Here is an 18,909-nt window from a genome sequence, read left to right on the forward strand (position 1 = left end):
ATTTCTGCCGACAAAGTAATATGAGGGCTTGTTTTTTGCAGGACGTGTTGATGTTTTTATTGTTATCATTTTCGGGGGCGCATGACATTTTTTGTTTGCTTTCTATTTCAATTTTATTTTTGGGAGACAGAATGAACAAAAAACAGCAATTTTTTTAAACCATTCCACTTGTGGTAAAATTGATTACAGTGATACTACTTTATACAATTTTTTTTTATGTTCTGGCACTTTTATGCAATAAAAATAATTTTATACAAAAAACAATATTTTTTCATTGCTTTATTCTCAGAGCTGTAACTTTTCTACTTTTCCGCTGATAGAGCTATATGGCAGCTATTTGCTGGACAAGATTACGTTTTCAGAAATATCATTTTTATATCTTTTTGATCTTGTTTTATTACACTTTTTGTTTGACAGTATGATGTTAAAGCATAGTTTTTTCCTCGTTTTTTTTTTTTTAACTTTGATCACTGAATGGGTTAACTAGTGGAACAGTTTTATAGGTTGGTTCTTTCCAGATGTGGCAATTCCAAATACCATATATACTCATGTATAAGCTGAAAACACCCCCCCTCGGCTTATACACAAGTTAATTGTCCCAGAAAGCCGGCGGGGGAGGGAAGTGGTGGAGCAGCGGGTCACAGAGGCAAGAGCCAACGGCTGTGACTAAAGCCTGTGCTGCTGCTAAAGAGAAATGAATATTCATTTCTCTTATAGCGTGCACAGTGACACCCGCAGCTGCAGCCTTCGGCTTCCAGAAGACATCCTACCTACCCTTCAGCGTACCCTTGCAGCATCTCATTGTTCCCGGCGCCCTAGCAGCATTTTGTTGGTTCCGGCTTCCAGCAGCTCTTCCTGTGCTGAGTGATCACGTGGCACCGCTCATTGAGGAAATGAATATGCACGCATCTCCACTCCCATAGGCGTTGACGGAATATTCATTATGTTAATGAGTGTTGCCACGTGATCGCTCAGCACAGGAATAGCTGTTGGCGCCGGAAAGAGATAGTGTGAGGGCACGCTGGAGAGTGAGTAGGATGGTTTTTTTTGTAATAAGCATGCATACAAGGACGGGAGGAGGGGAGCCACGCTTACCAGGACAGCTATGGGGGAGCCACGCATACAAGAACAGCTACGGGGGAGCCACACATAGCCGGACAGCTACGGGGGATTCATGCATACCAGGACAGCTACAGGGGGAGCCACACATATCAGGACAGCTAAGGGGGAGCCATGCATACCAGGACAGCTACAGGGGAGCCACACATAGCCGGACAGCTACAGGGGGAGCCATGGATACCAGGACAGCTACGGAGAGCCATGCATACCAGGACAGCTACAGGGGGATTCATGCATACCAGGACAGGACAGGAGGAGCCACGCATAGCAGGACAGTGATGGGGGAGCCACACATATCAGGACAGGGGAAGCCACATATACCAGGACAGGACAGGGGGAGACACACATAACATGATAGGATGGGGGAGTGCCACGCATACCAGGACAGGGATGAGGGGACAATGCATACCCGGCTTATACTTGAGTCAATAAGCTTACCCAGTTTTCCGTGGCAAAATTAGATGCCTCGATTTATACTCGGGTCGGCTTATACTCGAATATATACAGTGTGTGTACTTTATTTATTTTGTGTGTTTTTTAAAATATTTTTATATTTTTCCAATTTTTTTTCAATGTTACTTCTTTTACTTAGTCCCACTATAGGACTTTGACTTTCAGCAATCTGATCACAGTTATAATGCATAGCAATGTAGGCGCATTGCTATACTTTATAACTGTCAGTGCCGCACTGACACCAGTTAGTTAGATCATGTACTGCACATGATCTAACTAACTTGCTAGCCCTGGTAACCCGGATGTCATCATGATGACATCTGGGTCACCATGAAAACAATCGGCGCCGATGTGAGGGCAGAGGGAGCCCCCAATCCTCTGCCTGCCTTCTAAATGCTGCGATTGACATCATTCACAGCATTTTGAAGGTTAAACTGCCAAGAGTGATATGGGCAATGCTCCTTGCAGTGAGTGCCAGGTGTCTGCTCTAATGTCAGCAGTTTACTAGTACTCTAATGATAATTTACTGCTGATACAAGTGAGTTTGTCAAAAGCACAGCAAGCAGTCCTGTAAATGACACAGTTGCATTTGGGGTCTAAATCTCTACATCTTGCTGTTCTGAGATCGAGTAACAAACACATGGTGACAGTTTCTCTTTAAGTAATGATACACATTTATTAGATACATATCCATATGATAAATGATAATGATTCTTTTGCATCAGTAATGACAATCATTTTCTCATCTATATTTACAGGGATTTACATACCCACCCCACGTTGGCCTATCCATTGGAACACCAACAGACCCATCATATGTTCTTATGGAAGTCCATTATGACAATCCACACCAACAGGAAGGTAAGGCAAATGAAGAGAACTATTATATATCAATTTCATTATTTTATATATAAACAAATATATACAGTACAGACCAAAAGTTTGGTCACGCCTTCTCATTTAAAGATTTTTCTGTATTTTCATGACTATGAAAATTGTAAATTCACACTGAAGGCATCAAAACTATGAATTATCACATGTGAAATTATATACTTAACAAAAAAGTGTGAAACAACTGAAAATATGTCTTATATTCTAGGTTCTTCAAAGTAGCCACCTTTTGCTTTGATGACTACTTTGCACACTCTTGGAATTCTCTTGATGCGCTTCAAGAGGAAGTCACCAGGAATGGTCTTCCAACAATCTTGAAGGAGATCCCAGAGATGCTTAGCACTTGTTGGCCCTTTTGCCTTCAATCTGCGGTCCACTCACCCCAAACCATCTTGATTGGGTTCAGGTCCGGTGACTGTGGAGGCCAGGTCATTTGGCGTAGCACCCCATCACTCTCCTTCTTGGTCAAATAGCCCTTACACAGCCTGGAGGTGTGTTTGGGGTCATTGTCCTGTTGAAAAATAAATGATGGTCCAACTACACGCAAACCGGTTGGAATAGCATGCCACTGCAAGATGCTGTGGTAGGCATGCCTTCAATTTTGAATAAATCCCCAACAGTGTCACCAGCAAAGCACCCTCACACCATCACACCTCCTCCATGCTTCACAGTGGGAACCAGTGGGAACCAGGCATTTAGAGTCCATCCGTTCACCTTTTCTGCGTCGCACAAAGACACGGTGGTTGGAACCAAAGATCTCAAACTAGGACTCATCAGACCAAAGCACAGATTTCCACTGGTCTAATGTCCATTCCTTATGTTCTTTAGCCCAAACAAGTCTCTTCTGCTTGTTGCCTGTCCTTAGCAGTGGTTTCCTAGCAGCTATTTTACCATGAAGGCCTGCTGCACAAAGTCTCCTCTTAACAGTTGTTGTAGAGATCTTTACTTAGCTGCTTTTTTCTTGACATAATACAAATTCTAACAGTCTATTCAGTAGGACTATCAGCTGTGTATCCACCAGACTTCTGCACAAAACAACTGATGGTCCCAACCCCATTTATAAGGCAAGAAATCCCACTTATTAAACCTGACAGGGCACACCTGTGAAGTAAAAACCATTCCTGGTGACTACCTTTTGAAGCTCATCAAGAGAATGCCAATAGTGTGCAAAGCAGTCATCAAAGCAAAAGGGGGCTACTTTGAAGAACCTAGAATATAAGACATATTTTCAGTTGTTTCACACTTTTCTTTAAGTATATAATTCCACATGTGTTAATTCATAGTTTTGATGCCTTCAGTGTGAATGTACAATTTTCATAGTCATGAAAATACAGAAAAATCTCTAAATGAGAAGGTGTGTCCAAACTTTTGGTCTGTACTGTATATATTATATACACACACATATAAAAAAAACTTCCTTCTCACCCCCAATGGGGGTGGTCTTTTTTGTCCTTTCTCGTTCTCGGGTCTTCTACCAGAGGCATGGGAGTTTAAGGGTTCTGTGCAGGATATTCATTGTTCCCAGCATTGCGCTTTTCTGGATAGAGAGTTCAGATGTTGCTCCTGGGATCTGTTGTAGCCATTTTCCCAAGTTAGGAGTCACTGCTCCAAGTACTCCTATCACCACTGGAATCACCGTTGCCTTCAACTTCCACATCTTCTCCAGTTCTCCTTTGAGGCCTTGGTATTTCTCCAGCTTCTCATATTTAGAGATGGGTGTACACCTGGATGTTTGGATCTGGCAGGTTCGGCCAAACAGTTACAAAAAGTTCGGGTTCGGGAACCAGAACAGTACGCGGACCTGAACCAGGACCCCATTTACTTGAAAGGGAGGCCCAAACTTCCAGTGTTTGCTGCACTGTAATGTGCATGACTGCCCAGCAAATGCCGCTTCTGATCGGTGATGAAATCATCCCCGCTGAAATGAGAACTGCAGTTCTTATGGTGTCAGAAGACAGTGGGAGCACTCAGCTGTGATCAGAGGTATAAAGTTTACCTCCGGTCACTGTTGTCAGCTGATGGGACAACTGCTCCCATCATCTGACACCTGCTGCTGCTAATTACAGCGAGAACAGGAGTGGCGGATGGGAAAGTTCATCAGCCGCTCCTGCACTGTAAATAAATAATTTAAAAAAAATGGTGTGGGTTCCCCTGTTTTTTTGTTAACCAGCCAGGCTAAACTTACAGCTGGGGGCTGCGGCCCTCAGCTGTCAGCTTCAGCAAGGCTAGTTATCAAGAATAGAGGGGTCCCCATGCGGTATGTTTTCTCCCCCTGACTCAACCGCCTTGCAGCCGTCCATCATCATGTAATGCGACGTCAACAATATATCAGGCAAAACATGGACTCTACCACTAGAATCAGGATCTCCATCCTTTTGCCATGCTGCTCTCAGATGTATTAGCAGACACCTGATGACAGATTTCCTTTAAGCACTGTGCATGCACAGAACACTAAAAGTCTTCAAAGACACCTCTAGTAAAAATGGATCCACTAGAAACTGGACAAAAACATAAGCGAAACGGAAACAAAAGTGTTCATCCATCTTTGTTCCTTTTGCAACGGACTCTTAGTACCGGATCTGCTTCAAATAGATGACAACTGTACGTGTGAACAGATTTACATTGAAAGATTAATGTGAATGAACATTCATAAGAATGCTTGTTTCATGATAATCTTACAGACTAAACAGGCTGCTAATCACTCTATAAAAGAACAAAATGTTAGTTTGTTGAGCGAAATGATTTTTTGTGCTGTACAAATGATGGTCATTCTTGACAGTGAATACTTTTGTGTAAAAAAAGACTTGCACTGCCGAAAGCAATGGCAGCCACTGCGCACAGAGCAATCCATAACTGATTGTTCATTGTGGATTACTATCCTGGGTCTACCTGTATAAAGAGGTTATTAAATGACTGCCGGTCAGTAAATACTTACCTATCAGTGGTCGTTTAATGCCGCCGGTCAGTTCATATAAACCAACCTTAATTCAGCATCAGTTTATTTGATTCGCAATCGAACAGAAAATGACAGGTCTGGGAAACGTAGGTATGCATATTAGGTGTAGTGACAGATTAGAGTCAAGATTTATCCATTTCTCTCCATGTTGTGAGCACTAATTCACTAATCTCTAAGGCTTCTAATCTTTCAATCTCATTTCTACTATTGTGCAAGACACTCACAAGTCAAACATCACATAGGCATGTGCTCCACTAAATAACAGAGATGTTTCACCATAGTAATGTTATGGAAGTTGTCATGGTTCGACAGAGGGTATTAAGATCCTGTGACATGTGTAGGTTGAAAGGTTAAGGTAAAACATTTTTCATTAATGAGTAACATAAACATTTATAAGGCACAGCTGGTTTAGTACTCAGAACTGTAAGACAAGTTCCTTGGAGGCATGTAGCAGAAATGGCAGAATTTGAAGAAATCAGTGGTTTATGGCCTGTTTCTGCCTGGAGGAAGTAACAGCAGTTATAGATTATCACAGTGATTATGACTGGAGTCTTATCTCTGCTAAAACTTTCCACTGTACAAATATGTCTAGAGAGTAACAGCAAAAAGGCTCTACTTATGGCCTTTTGAAGAAAATGGTCTACAGTATAAAAGTATAAATATGCAGTGGGGGGAAATAAGTATTTGATCTCTTGCTGATTTTGTAAGTTTGCCCACTGACAAAGACATGAACAGTCTATAATTTTAAGGGTAGGTTAATGTTAACATTGAGAGATTGAATATCAAAAATAAAATCCAGAAAATCACATTATATACATTTCCAAATTTTTTTCACAAATAAGCAAAAATCATATCAATTAAATTTTACCACTGACATGAAGTACAATATGCCATGAAAAAAAAGAGTCTCAGAATCACCGTGATCCATTGAAGAGTTCCAGAGTTATTACCTTATAAATTGACAGTGGTCAGATTTGTAAAGATTGGCCGGGTCATTAATGTGCAAACCACCCTCGGGGTAAAGAGGTTAAAGGAAACCTGTCATGAAAAATTTATACTTTAAACCCATTGTAGAAATCTGTTTTGCAGCTTCTGAGATATCTAAGGTTGGAAACTTATGCAATTGAGTCGTAAGTAGGGTTGAGCGAATTTTCCTTTTTTGAGGACGAGTCGGGTTTCACGAAACCCGACTTTCTCAAAAGTCGAGTCGAGTGAAATCGGCCGATCTTCTTGAAATGTTGGGGTCGGGGATTGGCCGAAACACGAAACCCAATGCAAGGTAATGGAAAATCTATATATTTTTATATTTACTTCAGCGCGATATATGTGAAAAGCCGGTAATTCAATTGCCGGCTTTTCATTTCTCCTGCCTAAACCCGACATGATATGAGACATGGTTTACATACAGTAATCCATGTCATATCCCCCTTTTTTTTGCATATTCCACACTACTAATGTTAGTAGTGTGTATGTGCAAAATTTCGGCGCTGTAGCTATTAAATTTAAGGGTTAAATTGCGGAAAAAATTGGTGTGGGCTCCCGCGGAATTTTCTCCGCCAGAGTGGTAAAGCCAGTGACTGAGGGCAGATATTAATAGCCTAGAGAGGGTCCATGGTTATTGGCCCCCCTGGCTACAAACATCTGCCCCCAGCCACCCCAGAAAAGGCACATCTGGAAGATGCGCCTATTCTGGCACTTGGCCACTCTCTTCCCACTCCCGTGTAGTGGTGGAATATGGGGTAAAGAAGGGTTAATGCCACCTTGCTATTGTAAGGTGACATTAAGCCAGATTAATAATGGAGAGGCGTCAATTATGACACCTATCCATTATTAATCCAATTGTATGAAATGGTTAAAAAAAACACACACACAATATTGCAAAGTATTTTAATGAAATAAACACACAGGTTGTTGTAATATTTTATTGATCTCTCAATCCACCTGAAGACCCTCGCTCTGTAACAAAGGAAACATAATAAACCAACAATATACATACCATCTGTAGATCTGTAACGTCCCACGATGTAAATCCATCTGAAAGGGTTAAAATATTTTACAGGCAGGAGCTCTGCTAATGCAGCTGTGCTCGTGCCTGTAAACCCCGGGGAATGAAGGAAATGTAGGTCAATGACCTATAGTTACCTTCAGTCGCGGTGATGCGCCCTCTGCTGGATGTCCTCATATGATGTTGAGCGTGGGAAAAAGTTCCCAGGCTGCAGTTCATGAGGACATCCAGCAGAGGGCGCATCACCACGACTGAAGGTTACTATAGGTCATTGACCTACATTTCCTTCATTCCCCGGGGTTTACAGGCACGAGCACAGCTGCATTAGCAGAGCTCCTGCCTGTAAAATATTTTAACCCTTTCAGATGGATTTACATCATGGGACGTTACAGATCTACGGATGGTATGTATATTGTTGGTTTATTATGTTTCCTTTGTTACAGAGCGAGGGTCTTCAGGTGGATTGAGAGAACAATAAAATATTACAACAACCTGTGTGTTTATTTCATTAAAATACTTTGCAATATTGTGTGTGTGTTTTTTTTAACCATTTCATACAATTGGATTAATAATGGATAGGTATCATAATTGACGCCTCTCCATTATTAATCTGGCTTAATGTCACCTTACAATAGCAAGGTGACATTAACCCTTCATTACCCCATATCCCACCGCTACACGGGAGTGGGAAGAGAGTGGCCAAGTGCCAGAATAGGCGCATCTTCCAGATGTGCCTTTTCTGGGGTGGCTGGGGGCAGATGTTTGTAGCCAGGGGGGGCCAATAACCATGGACCCTCTCTAGGCTATTAATATCTGCCCTCAGTCACTGGCTTTACCACTCTGGCGGAGAAAATTGCGCTGGAGCCCACGCCAATTTTTTCCGCGATTTAACCCTTAAATTTAATAGCTACAGCGCCGAAATTTTGCACATACACACTACTAACATTAGTAGTGTGGAATATGCAAAAAAAAGGGGGATATGACATGGTTTACTGTATGTAAACCATGTCTCATATCATGTCGGGTTTAGGCAGGAGAAATGAAAAGCCGGCAATTGAATTACCGGCTTTTCACATATATCGCGCTGAAGTAGATATAAATATAAATATATATATATATATATATATATATATATATGTCTCAATGACATATATGTATATATATATATATATATAAAAAAAACGAAACCCGACTTTGGAGCGAAGATCGCCAACGGCCGACCCGATCCCAGAGTGAGATCGGGTCGGGTTTCACGAAACCCGACTTTCCCAAAAGTCGGCGACTTTTGAAATTGGCCGATCTGTTTTGCTCAACCCTAGTCGTAAGTGCTTCAAAATGAACTTGCATCTCCTCTTACAAAGATTTTGACTACTGCCAGATACAACCGGGACACATTTGAGATAAACGGTGACAAACTGGAAGTTGTAAAGGATTTCAAAAATACTCAGATCAATGATCAATCAAGATGCAGTGACAACACCAGAAGTCAATAGGAGAATAGCTATGGGCAAATCAACAATGAAGTCACTGGAGAAGGTCTTCAAATCGAGGAACATTTCACTGGTAATAAAGACACGGCTCGTACATAGTCTGGTCTTTTTTACAGTAACATACAGATGCAAAAACCTGAGCGATAAAGAAGCAAGACAAAAGAAGAATTAATGTCTTCGAAATGTGGTGCTGGAGAAGGATGTTATTAATATAATGGTTGGCAAAAACAGCAAGGAAATCAATTTTGAAAGAAATCAAGTCTGACATGTCACTTGAAGCAAGAAACACCAAGCTACGATTTGCCTACTTTGGACACATCATAAAAAGATAACAATCAATGTAGTAGGACATGATCAGAATAATTGAAGGATCAAGGTGAAGAGGAGGATCAGCAACCCAATGGCTTGATACTATCAAGAGAAAACCCTGGTGGACCTATCCAGGCTTGCACAAGCTCGATCTTCCTACAGATCATTCATTCATCAAGTCGCCATGGCTCAAGATAAAGCCAAAGGGCATGAAAATATATACACAAAAAGTAAGTGAAATAAGTATTGAACACGTCTCAAATTTTCTAAGCAGATGCATTTCTAAAGGTGCTATTGACATGACATTTCCATCAGATGTCGGTAACAACTCATCCAATCCACACAGGCAAAGAAATCAAATAAATGTCCATAAATTAAATTATGTGTAATAATGAGAAATAACACGGGAAAAGTATTTAACACATGAAGAAAAAAATGTGCAAAAAGCCATGGAAAGATATGACATCAGCTGAAATCTATCAGTATTTAGAAGATTTCTGGCAGATGAGTGAAAAGAATTATCAAAAGAGTTGTCCAAGCGCCAAGGAATACCTATGGAGACCTACAGAAAGACCTGGATTCAGCAGGTACAATTGTTTCAAAGAAAACTATAAGTTATGCACTGAACCTCCATGGCCTCTATGGGCGCTCTCTGTGCAAAACTCCTATGCTGAATAAAAAGCATGTTCAGGTGTGTTTAAAGTTTGCTTAATTACACATTAACCCCTTCATGACCCAGCCTATTTTGGCCTTAATGACCTTGCCGTTTTTTGCAATTCTGACCAGTGTCCCTTTATGAGGTAATAACTCAGGAACGCTTCAACGGATCCTAGCGATTCTGAGATTGTTTTTTCGTGACATATTGGGCTTCATGTTAGTGGTAAATTTAGGTCGATAATTTCTGAGTTTATTTGTGAAAAAAATGGAAATTTAGCGAAAATTTTGAAAATTTTGCAATTTTCACATTTTGAATTTTCATTCTGTTAAACCAGAGAGTTATGTGACACAAAATAGTTAATAAATAACATTTCCCACATGTCTACTTTACATCACCATAATTATGGAAACAAATTTTTTTTTGCTAGGAAGTTATAAGGGTTAAAATTTGACCAGTGATTTTTCATTTTTACAACAAAATTTACAAAACCATTTTTTTTAGGGACCACCTCACATTTGAAGTCAGTTTGAGGATTCTATATGGCTGAAAATACCCAAAAGTGACACCATTCTAAAAACTGCACCCCTCAAGGTGCTCAAAACCACATTCAAGAAGTTTATTAACCCTTCAGATGTTTCACAGCAGCAGAAGCAACATGGAAGGAATAAATTAACATTTAACTTTTTAGTCACAAAAATGATCTTTTCGCAACAATTTTTTTATTTTCCCAAGGGTAAAAGGAGAAACTGGACCACGAACTTTGTTGTCCAATTTGTCCTGAGTACGCTGATACCTCATATGTGGGGGTAAACCACTGTTTGGGCGCACGGCAGGGCTCAGAAAGGAAGGAGCGCCATTTGACTTTTTGAATGAAAAATTGGCTCCAATCTTTAGCGGACACCATGTCACGTTTGGAGAGCCCCCGTGTGCCTAAACATTGGAGCACCCCCACAAGTGACCCCATTTTGGAAACTAGACCCCCCAAGGAACTTATCTAGAAGCATAGTGAGCACTTTAAAGCCCCAGGTGCTTCACAAATTAATCCGTAAAAATGAAAAAGTACTTTTTTTTTGCAAAAAAATTATTTTAGCCTCAATTTTTTCATTTTCACATGAGCAACAGGATAAAATGGATCCTAAAATTTGTTGAACAATTTCTCCTGAGTACATCGATACCTCACATGTGGGGGTAAACCACTGTTTGGGCACATGGTAAGGCTTGGAAGGGAAGGAGCGCCATTTGACTTTTTGAATGAAAAATTATTTCCATCGCTAGCGGACGCCATGTCAGGTTTGGAGAGCCTCCGTGTGCCTAAACATTGTAGCTCCCCCACAAGTAACCCCATTTTGGAAACTAGACCCCCCAAGGAACTTATCTAGAAGCATAGTGAGCACTTTAAACCCTCAGGTGCTTCACAAATTGATCCGTAAAAATGAAAAAGTACTTTTTTTTCACACAAAATTTATTTTAGCCTCAATTTTTTCATTTTCACATGGGCAACAGGATAAAATGGATCCTAAAATTTGTTGGGCAATTTCTCCTGAGTACGCCGATACCTCATATGTGGGGGTAAACCACTGTTTGGGTGCACGGCAAGGCTCGGAAGGGAAGGCGCGCCATTTGACTTTTTGAATGGTAAATTAGCTCCAATCGTTAGCGGACACCATGTCGCGTTTGGAGAGCCCCTGTGTGCCTAAACATTGGAGCTCCCCTACAATTGACGCCATTTTGGAAACTAGACCCCCCAAGGAACTTATCTAGATGCATAGTGAGCACTTAAAACCCCCAGGTGCTTCACAGAAGTTTATAACGCAGAGCCATGAAAATAAAAAATTATTTTTCTTTCCTCAAAAATGATTTTTCGCAACAATTTTTTTTATTTTCCCAAGGGTAATAGGAGAAATTGGACCCCAAATGTTGTTGTCCAGTTTGTCCTGAGTACGATGATACCCCATATGTGGGGGTAAACCACTGTTTGGGCGCACGGCAGGGCTCGGAAGGGAAGGCACGCCATTTGGCTTTTTGAATGGAAAATTAGCTTCAATCATTAGCGGACACCATGTCGCGTTTGGAGAGCCCCTGTGTGCCTAAACATTGGACCTCCCGCACAAGTGACCCCATTTTGGAAACTAGACCTCCCAAGGAACTAACCTAGATTCATAGTGAGCACTTTGAACCCCCAAGTGCTTCACAGAAGTTTATAACGCCGAGCCATGAAAATAAAAAATAATTTTTTTTTCTCAAAAATGATTTTTTAGCCCACAATTTTTTATTTTCCCAAGAGTAACAGGAGAAATTGGACCCCAAAAATTGTTGCCCAGTTTCTCCTGAGTAAGCTGATACCCCATATGTGGGGGTAAACCACTGTTTTGGCACACGTCGGGGTTTGGAAGGGAAGTAGTGACGTTTTGAAATGCAGACTTTGATGGAATGCTCTGCGGGCGTCACGTTGCATTTGCAGAGCCCCTGATGTGCCTAAACAGTAGGAACTCCCCACAAGTGACCCCACTTTGGAAACTAGACCCCCAAGGGAACTTATCTAGATGTGTGGTGAGCACTTTGAACCCCCAAGTGCTTCACAAAAGTTTATAATGCAGAGCCGTGAAAATAATAAATGTGTTTTCTTTCCTCAAAAATATTTTTTTCGCCCAGAATTTTTTAATTTTCCCAAGGGTAACAGGAGAAATTTGACCACAAAATTTGTTGTCCAGTTTCTCCTGAGTACGCTGATACCCCATATGTGGGGGTAAACCACTGTTTGGGCACATGCCGGGGCTCGGAAGGGAAGTAGTGACGATTTGGAATGCAGACTTTGATGGAATGGTCTGCGGGCATCATGTTAGGTTTGCAGAGCCCCTGATGTGCCTAAACAGTAGAAACCCCCACAAGTGACCCCATTTTGGAAACTAGACCCCCCAAGGAACTTATCTAGATGTGTGGTGAGCACGTTCAACCCCCAAGTTCTTCACAGAAGTTTACAACGCAGAGCTGTGAAAATAAAAAATAATTTTTCTGTCCTCAAAAAAGATGTTTTAGCAAGCAATTTTTTATTTTCACAAGAGTAGCAGGAGAAATTGGACCCCAATATTTGTTGCCCAGTTTGTTGTGAGTATGCTGGTACCCCATATGTGGGGGTAAACCACTGTTTGGGCGCACGTCAGGGCTCGGAAGGGAAGCAGTGACATTTGAAATGCAGACTTTGACGGAATGGTCTGTGGGCGTCAGGTTGCATTTGCAGAGCCCCTGATGTGCCTAAACAGTAGAAACACCCCATAAGTGACCCCATTTTGGAAACTAGACCCCCCAAAGAACTTATCTAGATGTGTGGTGAGCACATTCAACCCCCGAGTGCTTCACAGAAGTTTACTACGCAGAGCCGTGAAAATAAAAAATAATTGTTCTTTCCTCAAAAATTATGTTTTAGCAAGTAATTTTTTATTTTTGCAAGGGTAATAGGAGAAATTGGACCGCAACAGTTATTCCCCAGTTTGTCCTGAGTACGCTGGTACCCCATATGTGGGGGTAAACCACTGTTTGGGCGCACGTCGGGGCTTGGAAGGGAGGGAGCACCATTTGACTTTTTGAAAGCAAGATTGGCTGGAATCAATGGTGGTGCCATGTTGCGTTTGGAGACCCCTGATGTGCCCAAACAGTGGAAACCCCTCAATTCTAACTTCAACACTAACCCCAACACACCCCTAACCCTAATCCCAACTGTAGCCCTAACCCTAATCACAACCCTAACCCCAACACACCCGTAACCCTATCCGTAACCCTAACCACAAGCCTAATCTTAACCCTATTTCCAAACCTAGCCCTAATTCCAACCCTAACTCTAATTCCAACCCTAACCCTAAGGCTATGTGCCCACGTTGCGGATTTGTGTGAGATTTTTCCGCACGATTTTTGAAAAATCTGCAGGTAAAAGGCACTGCGTTTTACCTGCAGATTTACAGCGGATTTCCAGTGTTTTTTTGTGCGAATTTCACCTGCGGATTCCTATTGAGGAACCGTTGTAAAACGCTGCGGAAACCGCACAAAGAATTGACATGCTGCGGAAAATACAACGCAGCGTTTCCACATGGAATTTTCCTCACCATGGGCACAGCGGATTTGGTTTTCCATAGGTGTACATGGTACTGTAAACCTGATGGAAAACTGCTACGAATTCGCAGCAGCCAATCCGCTGCGGATCCGCGGCCAATCCGCTGCGGATCCGCGGCCAATCCGCTGCGGATCCGCAGCCAAATCCGCACTGTGTGCACATGCCCTAACCCTACCCCTAACCCTAACCCTAACCCTAACCCTACCCCTAAGTTCTAACCCTAACCCTAGTGGAAAAAGAAAAAAAAAATATTTTCTTTTTTTATTATTGTCCCTACCTTTGGGGGTGATAAAGGGGGGGGTCATTTACTATTTTTTTTATTTTGATCACTGTGAGGTTTTATCACAGTGATCGAAATGTACATGGAACGAATCTGCCGGCTGGCAGATTCGGCGGGCGCACTGCGCATGCGCCCGCCATCTTGGAAGATGGCGGCGCCCAGCGAGGAGACGTACGGACATCGGGAGGATCGGTAAGTATGAAGGGGTGGTGGGGGGGTGGATCGGAGCACAGGGGGGGTGATCGGAGCACAGGGGCGGTGGATCCGAGCAAGGAGGGAGCGGACAGGAGGACGGGGGAGCGGGCAGGCGGACGGAGGGGACCGGACCACATAACGGAGGACTGGGGGGGCGATCGGTGGCAGTGGGGGGGGGGGGGCAGATCAGGTTTTCCAGCCATGGCCGATGATATTGCAGCATTGGCCATGGCTGGATTGTAATATTTCACCGTTTTTTTGGGTGAAATATTACAAATCGCTCTGATTGGCAGTTTCACTTTCAACAGAAAATCAGAGCAATCGTAGCCACGAGGGGGTAAAGCCACCCCCCCTGGGCTGAAGTACCACTCCCCCTGTCCCTGCAGATCGGGTGAAATTGGAGTTAACCCTTTCACCCGATCTGCAGGGACGCGATCATTCCATGACGCATACGCTGCGTCACAGGTCGGATTGGCACCGACTTTCATGACGCAGCGTATGCGTCAAAAGTCGGGAAGGGGTTAACAAACCAGTGAAAGAGTGGGAGAATATAGTATGGCCAGATGAAACCAAAATTTGGCTCTTTGGATGCCATAATACACACCATGTTTGGAGGCCAAAAGACAATGTATATCACCCCAAAAGCACCTTTACAAACAGTAAAGTTTGCAGGTGGGAACATTATGGTGTATAGCTGATTTCCAGCATATGGCACTGGCAAACTTCATGTAATTGAAGTAAGGATGATTGGACAAATGTACCAAGACATTCTTCATAAATATCTGCTGCCACCTACCAGGATGATGAAGACTCAAAAAGGACGGACATTTCAACAAGACAATGATCCCGAACACACAGCCAATGAAACTCTCAATTTACTTCAGAGAAAGAAAATAAAGCTGCTAGAATGACCCAGCCAATCACCTTACCTAAATCAAGTAGAACATTTCTGGAGGGAGCTAAAGCTCAGAGTTCATAGAAGGAGTCCATGGAACCTTAAGGATTTGAAGAGTGTATGTGTGAAAGAATGGGCTGAAATCACACCTGAGCAATACATGCGACTAGTTGCTCCATGCATGAGGCGTCTTGAAGCTGTCATCACCAACAAAGGCTTTTGTACGAAGTATTAAGTAAACTTCATCTGGCATGTTTAATACTTATTTTCTGTGTCATTTCTCATTGTTACATATAACTTAATTAATGGACATATATGGATTGATTTTTTGCCTGTGTGGATTGGATGGCCTCTCTGGTGAGAATTTCTTGTAAATAGCACCCTTAGAGATATACTTAGAAAATTGGTGACTTGTTCAATACATTTTACCCGCTGTAAAACATGTATAATCCATGTTCCATGTAGTAATCTATGAATTCTATAAGTAAAGTACCATACCAACATTGCTAAAAGTCTTCTCTGTATAATCAAAATTTCTACTATTTAACATTTTGTCAATGTTTCATTTTTATCTGTTTAGAAAGTTGTAGAAATTTTAGAAGTTTCATTTCTTTAGTCGTATATTCAGTGTGATATTAGTGGATTTGCAAGGCTAAAACTTGTCTTTCTGTTCATTTTAGGGTTTATAGACAGTTCGGGAATTAAGCTGCACTACACACCCCATACACGAAAATATGATGCTGGTGTTTTAGAAGCAGGCATTTGGGTCAGCCTATATCACATGATTCCACCAGGTATGCCTGCATTCAGCTCCGAAGGACACTGCACTATGGAATGTTTGGAAGAGGTGTGTGTAGTCACTTTTATTTCATTCCTCAAAGAGCATGGCAGAAAGTCTGCAAATTCTGATGTACTGTATGTGTTCTACAAGTAAATAATACCTGGTTCAGTCCAGTTTATTTAACCCCTTAACCCCCGGAGTTTTTTTCGGTTTTGCGTTTTCTTTTTTCGCTCCCCTTCTTCCCAGAGTTATAACGTTTTAATTTTTCCATCAATATGGCCATGTGAAGGCTTGTTTTTTGTGGGACGAGTTGTACTTTTGAATAACACCATTGCTTTTACCATGTCATGTACGGGAAAAATATTGCAAGTGCGGTGAAATTGCAAAAAATGTGCAATCTCACACTTGTTTTTTGTTTGACTTTTTTGCTAGGTTCACTAAATGCTAAAATTGACCTGCCATTATGATTCTACAGGTAATTACGAGTTGATAGACACAAACCATGTATAGGTTCTTTTTAATCTAAGTGGTGAAAAAAAATTCCAAACTTTGCTAAAAAAAAAAAATTGTGCCAGTTTCCGATACCCGTAGCGTCTCCATTTTTCGTGATCTTGCGTGAGGGCTTATTTTTTGCGTGCTGAGCTGACGTTTTTAATGATACTATTTTGGTGCAGATATGCAAAGTACTGCAGTGCGCAGGCGCTGGGCCTCTCTGACCTTTCCTGGCGCCTTCACACTGCAGTACTTTGCTCTGCCCTCAATAAGGCAGACAAAGTACACCTGTGCCGGAGCTGCGGCGTGAAGATAAGAAGAGGACATCATCGTAAGAAGATAGGAGGCCCCAGACCGGACCGCGACGCCCATCGGACCCGGACCGCAGCGGGACCGCCCATAGGTGAGTGCAATATAACCTCTTTTTCTCATCTTTCAGGATACATTGGGGGCTTAGCTACAGCATTAAGCCCCTGATGCTGGGGGCCGCAGCTCAACTTTGATTTTTGGGGTGACAGGTTCCCTTTAACTACTAAGATCAAGGGTGGTCCATATGGTGATCTGAAAGTTCTCTCTTTGCTCCTTTTTGAATGAATGAGATAGCCGGGATTGGACTCATCAGTGATCACTAGAGCCAAAAAACTTGGTCAACGTGAATATCTTTGCGACCTGGACTCAGGAACACATTTGTGTAACGTTTAGTTGATCCCACTAAAGTTCTCCTGCCACCACTCCACATTCAGCTTGAAATGATGAAGCAGTTGGTGAAAGCTCTACCGAAAGGAGGAGAGACTTTTAAGTACCTGCGTACCAAGTTTCAGGGACTGTTTGAAGTAAAACTGAAAGAAGGCATTTTTGTGGGTCTGGATATCGGGAAACTTATGAAAGATGATGCATTCAAAACAAAAATGAAAGCTGTTGAGAAAAGGGCTTGAGCTTCTTTTAAAGAAGTAATTAAGAAATTTCAAGATAACAATAAAAATTCAAAGTCCATCATGGAGAACATGCTGAAACGTTTCAAAGCTTTGGGTTGTCTGATGAATTTGAAGTTACATTTTTTACATTCCCATTTGGACTACTTTCCTGAAAACCTTGTTGCTGTTAGCAAAGAGCAAGAAGAAAGATTTCATCAGACTGTCAAGGAGATGGAACAATGATACCAAGGTGGAAGAAACGTGAACATGATGGGGAACTACTGCTGGATGCTTCACAGAGAAGATCTGCAGGCCTTCTATAAAGGAAAGGTATCAAGAGAAGCTTTGAAGAGAAAAGGAAAAGGCTCAAGAATTAATTTCCAACAAAGTTGCAGAATGAATGTTCAATACAATTTTATATATAATATTGAGTACAATTTTGACTACAATAAAGGCTTTAATTGTTCATCTCCCTTAGTCGTAATTTTACCTTTGTTTTGTCCAAAATCTATATGGTTAAAAATAAAAGTGTTTTTTAAAATCAGGGCATAAGAAAACATAAGAATCAGTCAATGGATTTGAAAAAATATCCAGAAACCCAAAGTTTGCATATTCTGTGTTAAAGGGAACCTGTCACCCCGTTTTTTCAGTATGAGCTAAAAATACCATTAAATAGGGCCTGAGCTGTGTGTTACAATAGTGTATTTTGTGTACCCTGATAACCCACCTATGCTGCCGAAATACGTTACCAAAGTCGCAGTTTTCGCCTGTCAATCCAGGTGGTCTGGTCAAAGGGGCGTGGTGACTTCTCTGTTTCTTCCCCCAGATCTTGCTTATTTTTCCGTTGGTGGCGTAGTGGTTTGCGCATGCCCAACTGGCAAATCCACATCACAGGTGAAGATAAAGAGCGCGATCTGCGTTATTTCTCTGGTGATCGGTGGGGGCGGCCATCTTCCTGAGGCCGCGCGTGCGCAGATGGAGCGCTCTACTGCCCGGGGCTTCAGGAAAATGGCGGCGGGATGCCGCGCGTGTGCAGATGGAGATCACGGCGGCCATTTTTCTGAAGCCGAGTTCGCATGTGGATTCGCCAGTTGGGCATGCGCAAACCACTACGCCACCAACGGAAAAATAAGCAAGATCTGGGGGAAGAAACAGCGATGTCACCACGCCCCTTTGACCAGACCACCTGGATTGACAGGTGAAAACGGTGACTTTGGTAACGTATTTCGGCAGCATAGGTGGGTTATCAGGGTACACAAAATACACTATTGTAACACACAGCTCAGGCCCTATTTAACGGTATTTTTAGCTCATACTGAAAAAACGGGGTGACAGGTTCCCTTTAATAAAGTGGTTGTTCATGCTT

The 18,909-nt window shown here is 42.1% G+C and overlaps 1 protein-coding gene across 2 annotated transcripts in view; it reads left to right on the top strand.

The window, feature by feature from the left end:
• MOXD1 (monooxygenase DBH like 1) overlaps window positions 1-18,909 on the top strand; it is a 323,635-nt gene that overhangs the window by 266,679 nt on the left and 38,047 nt on the right. For both annotated transcript variants that reach the window (XM_077292824.1, XM_077292823.1), the window contains exons 6-7: window positions 2,331-2,433; window positions 16,037-16,203. In XM_077292824.1, coding sequence (XP_077148939.1) covers window positions 2,331-2,433; window positions 16,037-16,203 — 270 coding nt within the window. The remainder of the gene's footprint in view (window positions 1-2,330; window positions 2,434-16,036; window positions 16,204-18,909) is intronic.

Source organism: Ranitomeya variabilis, chromosome 2 (genome assembly GCF_051348905.1).
Source record: "Ranitomeya variabilis isolate aRanVar5 chromosome 2, aRanVar5.hap1, whole genome shotgun sequence".
NCBI lineage: Eukaryota > Metazoa > Chordata > Amphibia > Anura > Dendrobatidae > Ranitomeya > Ranitomeya variabilis.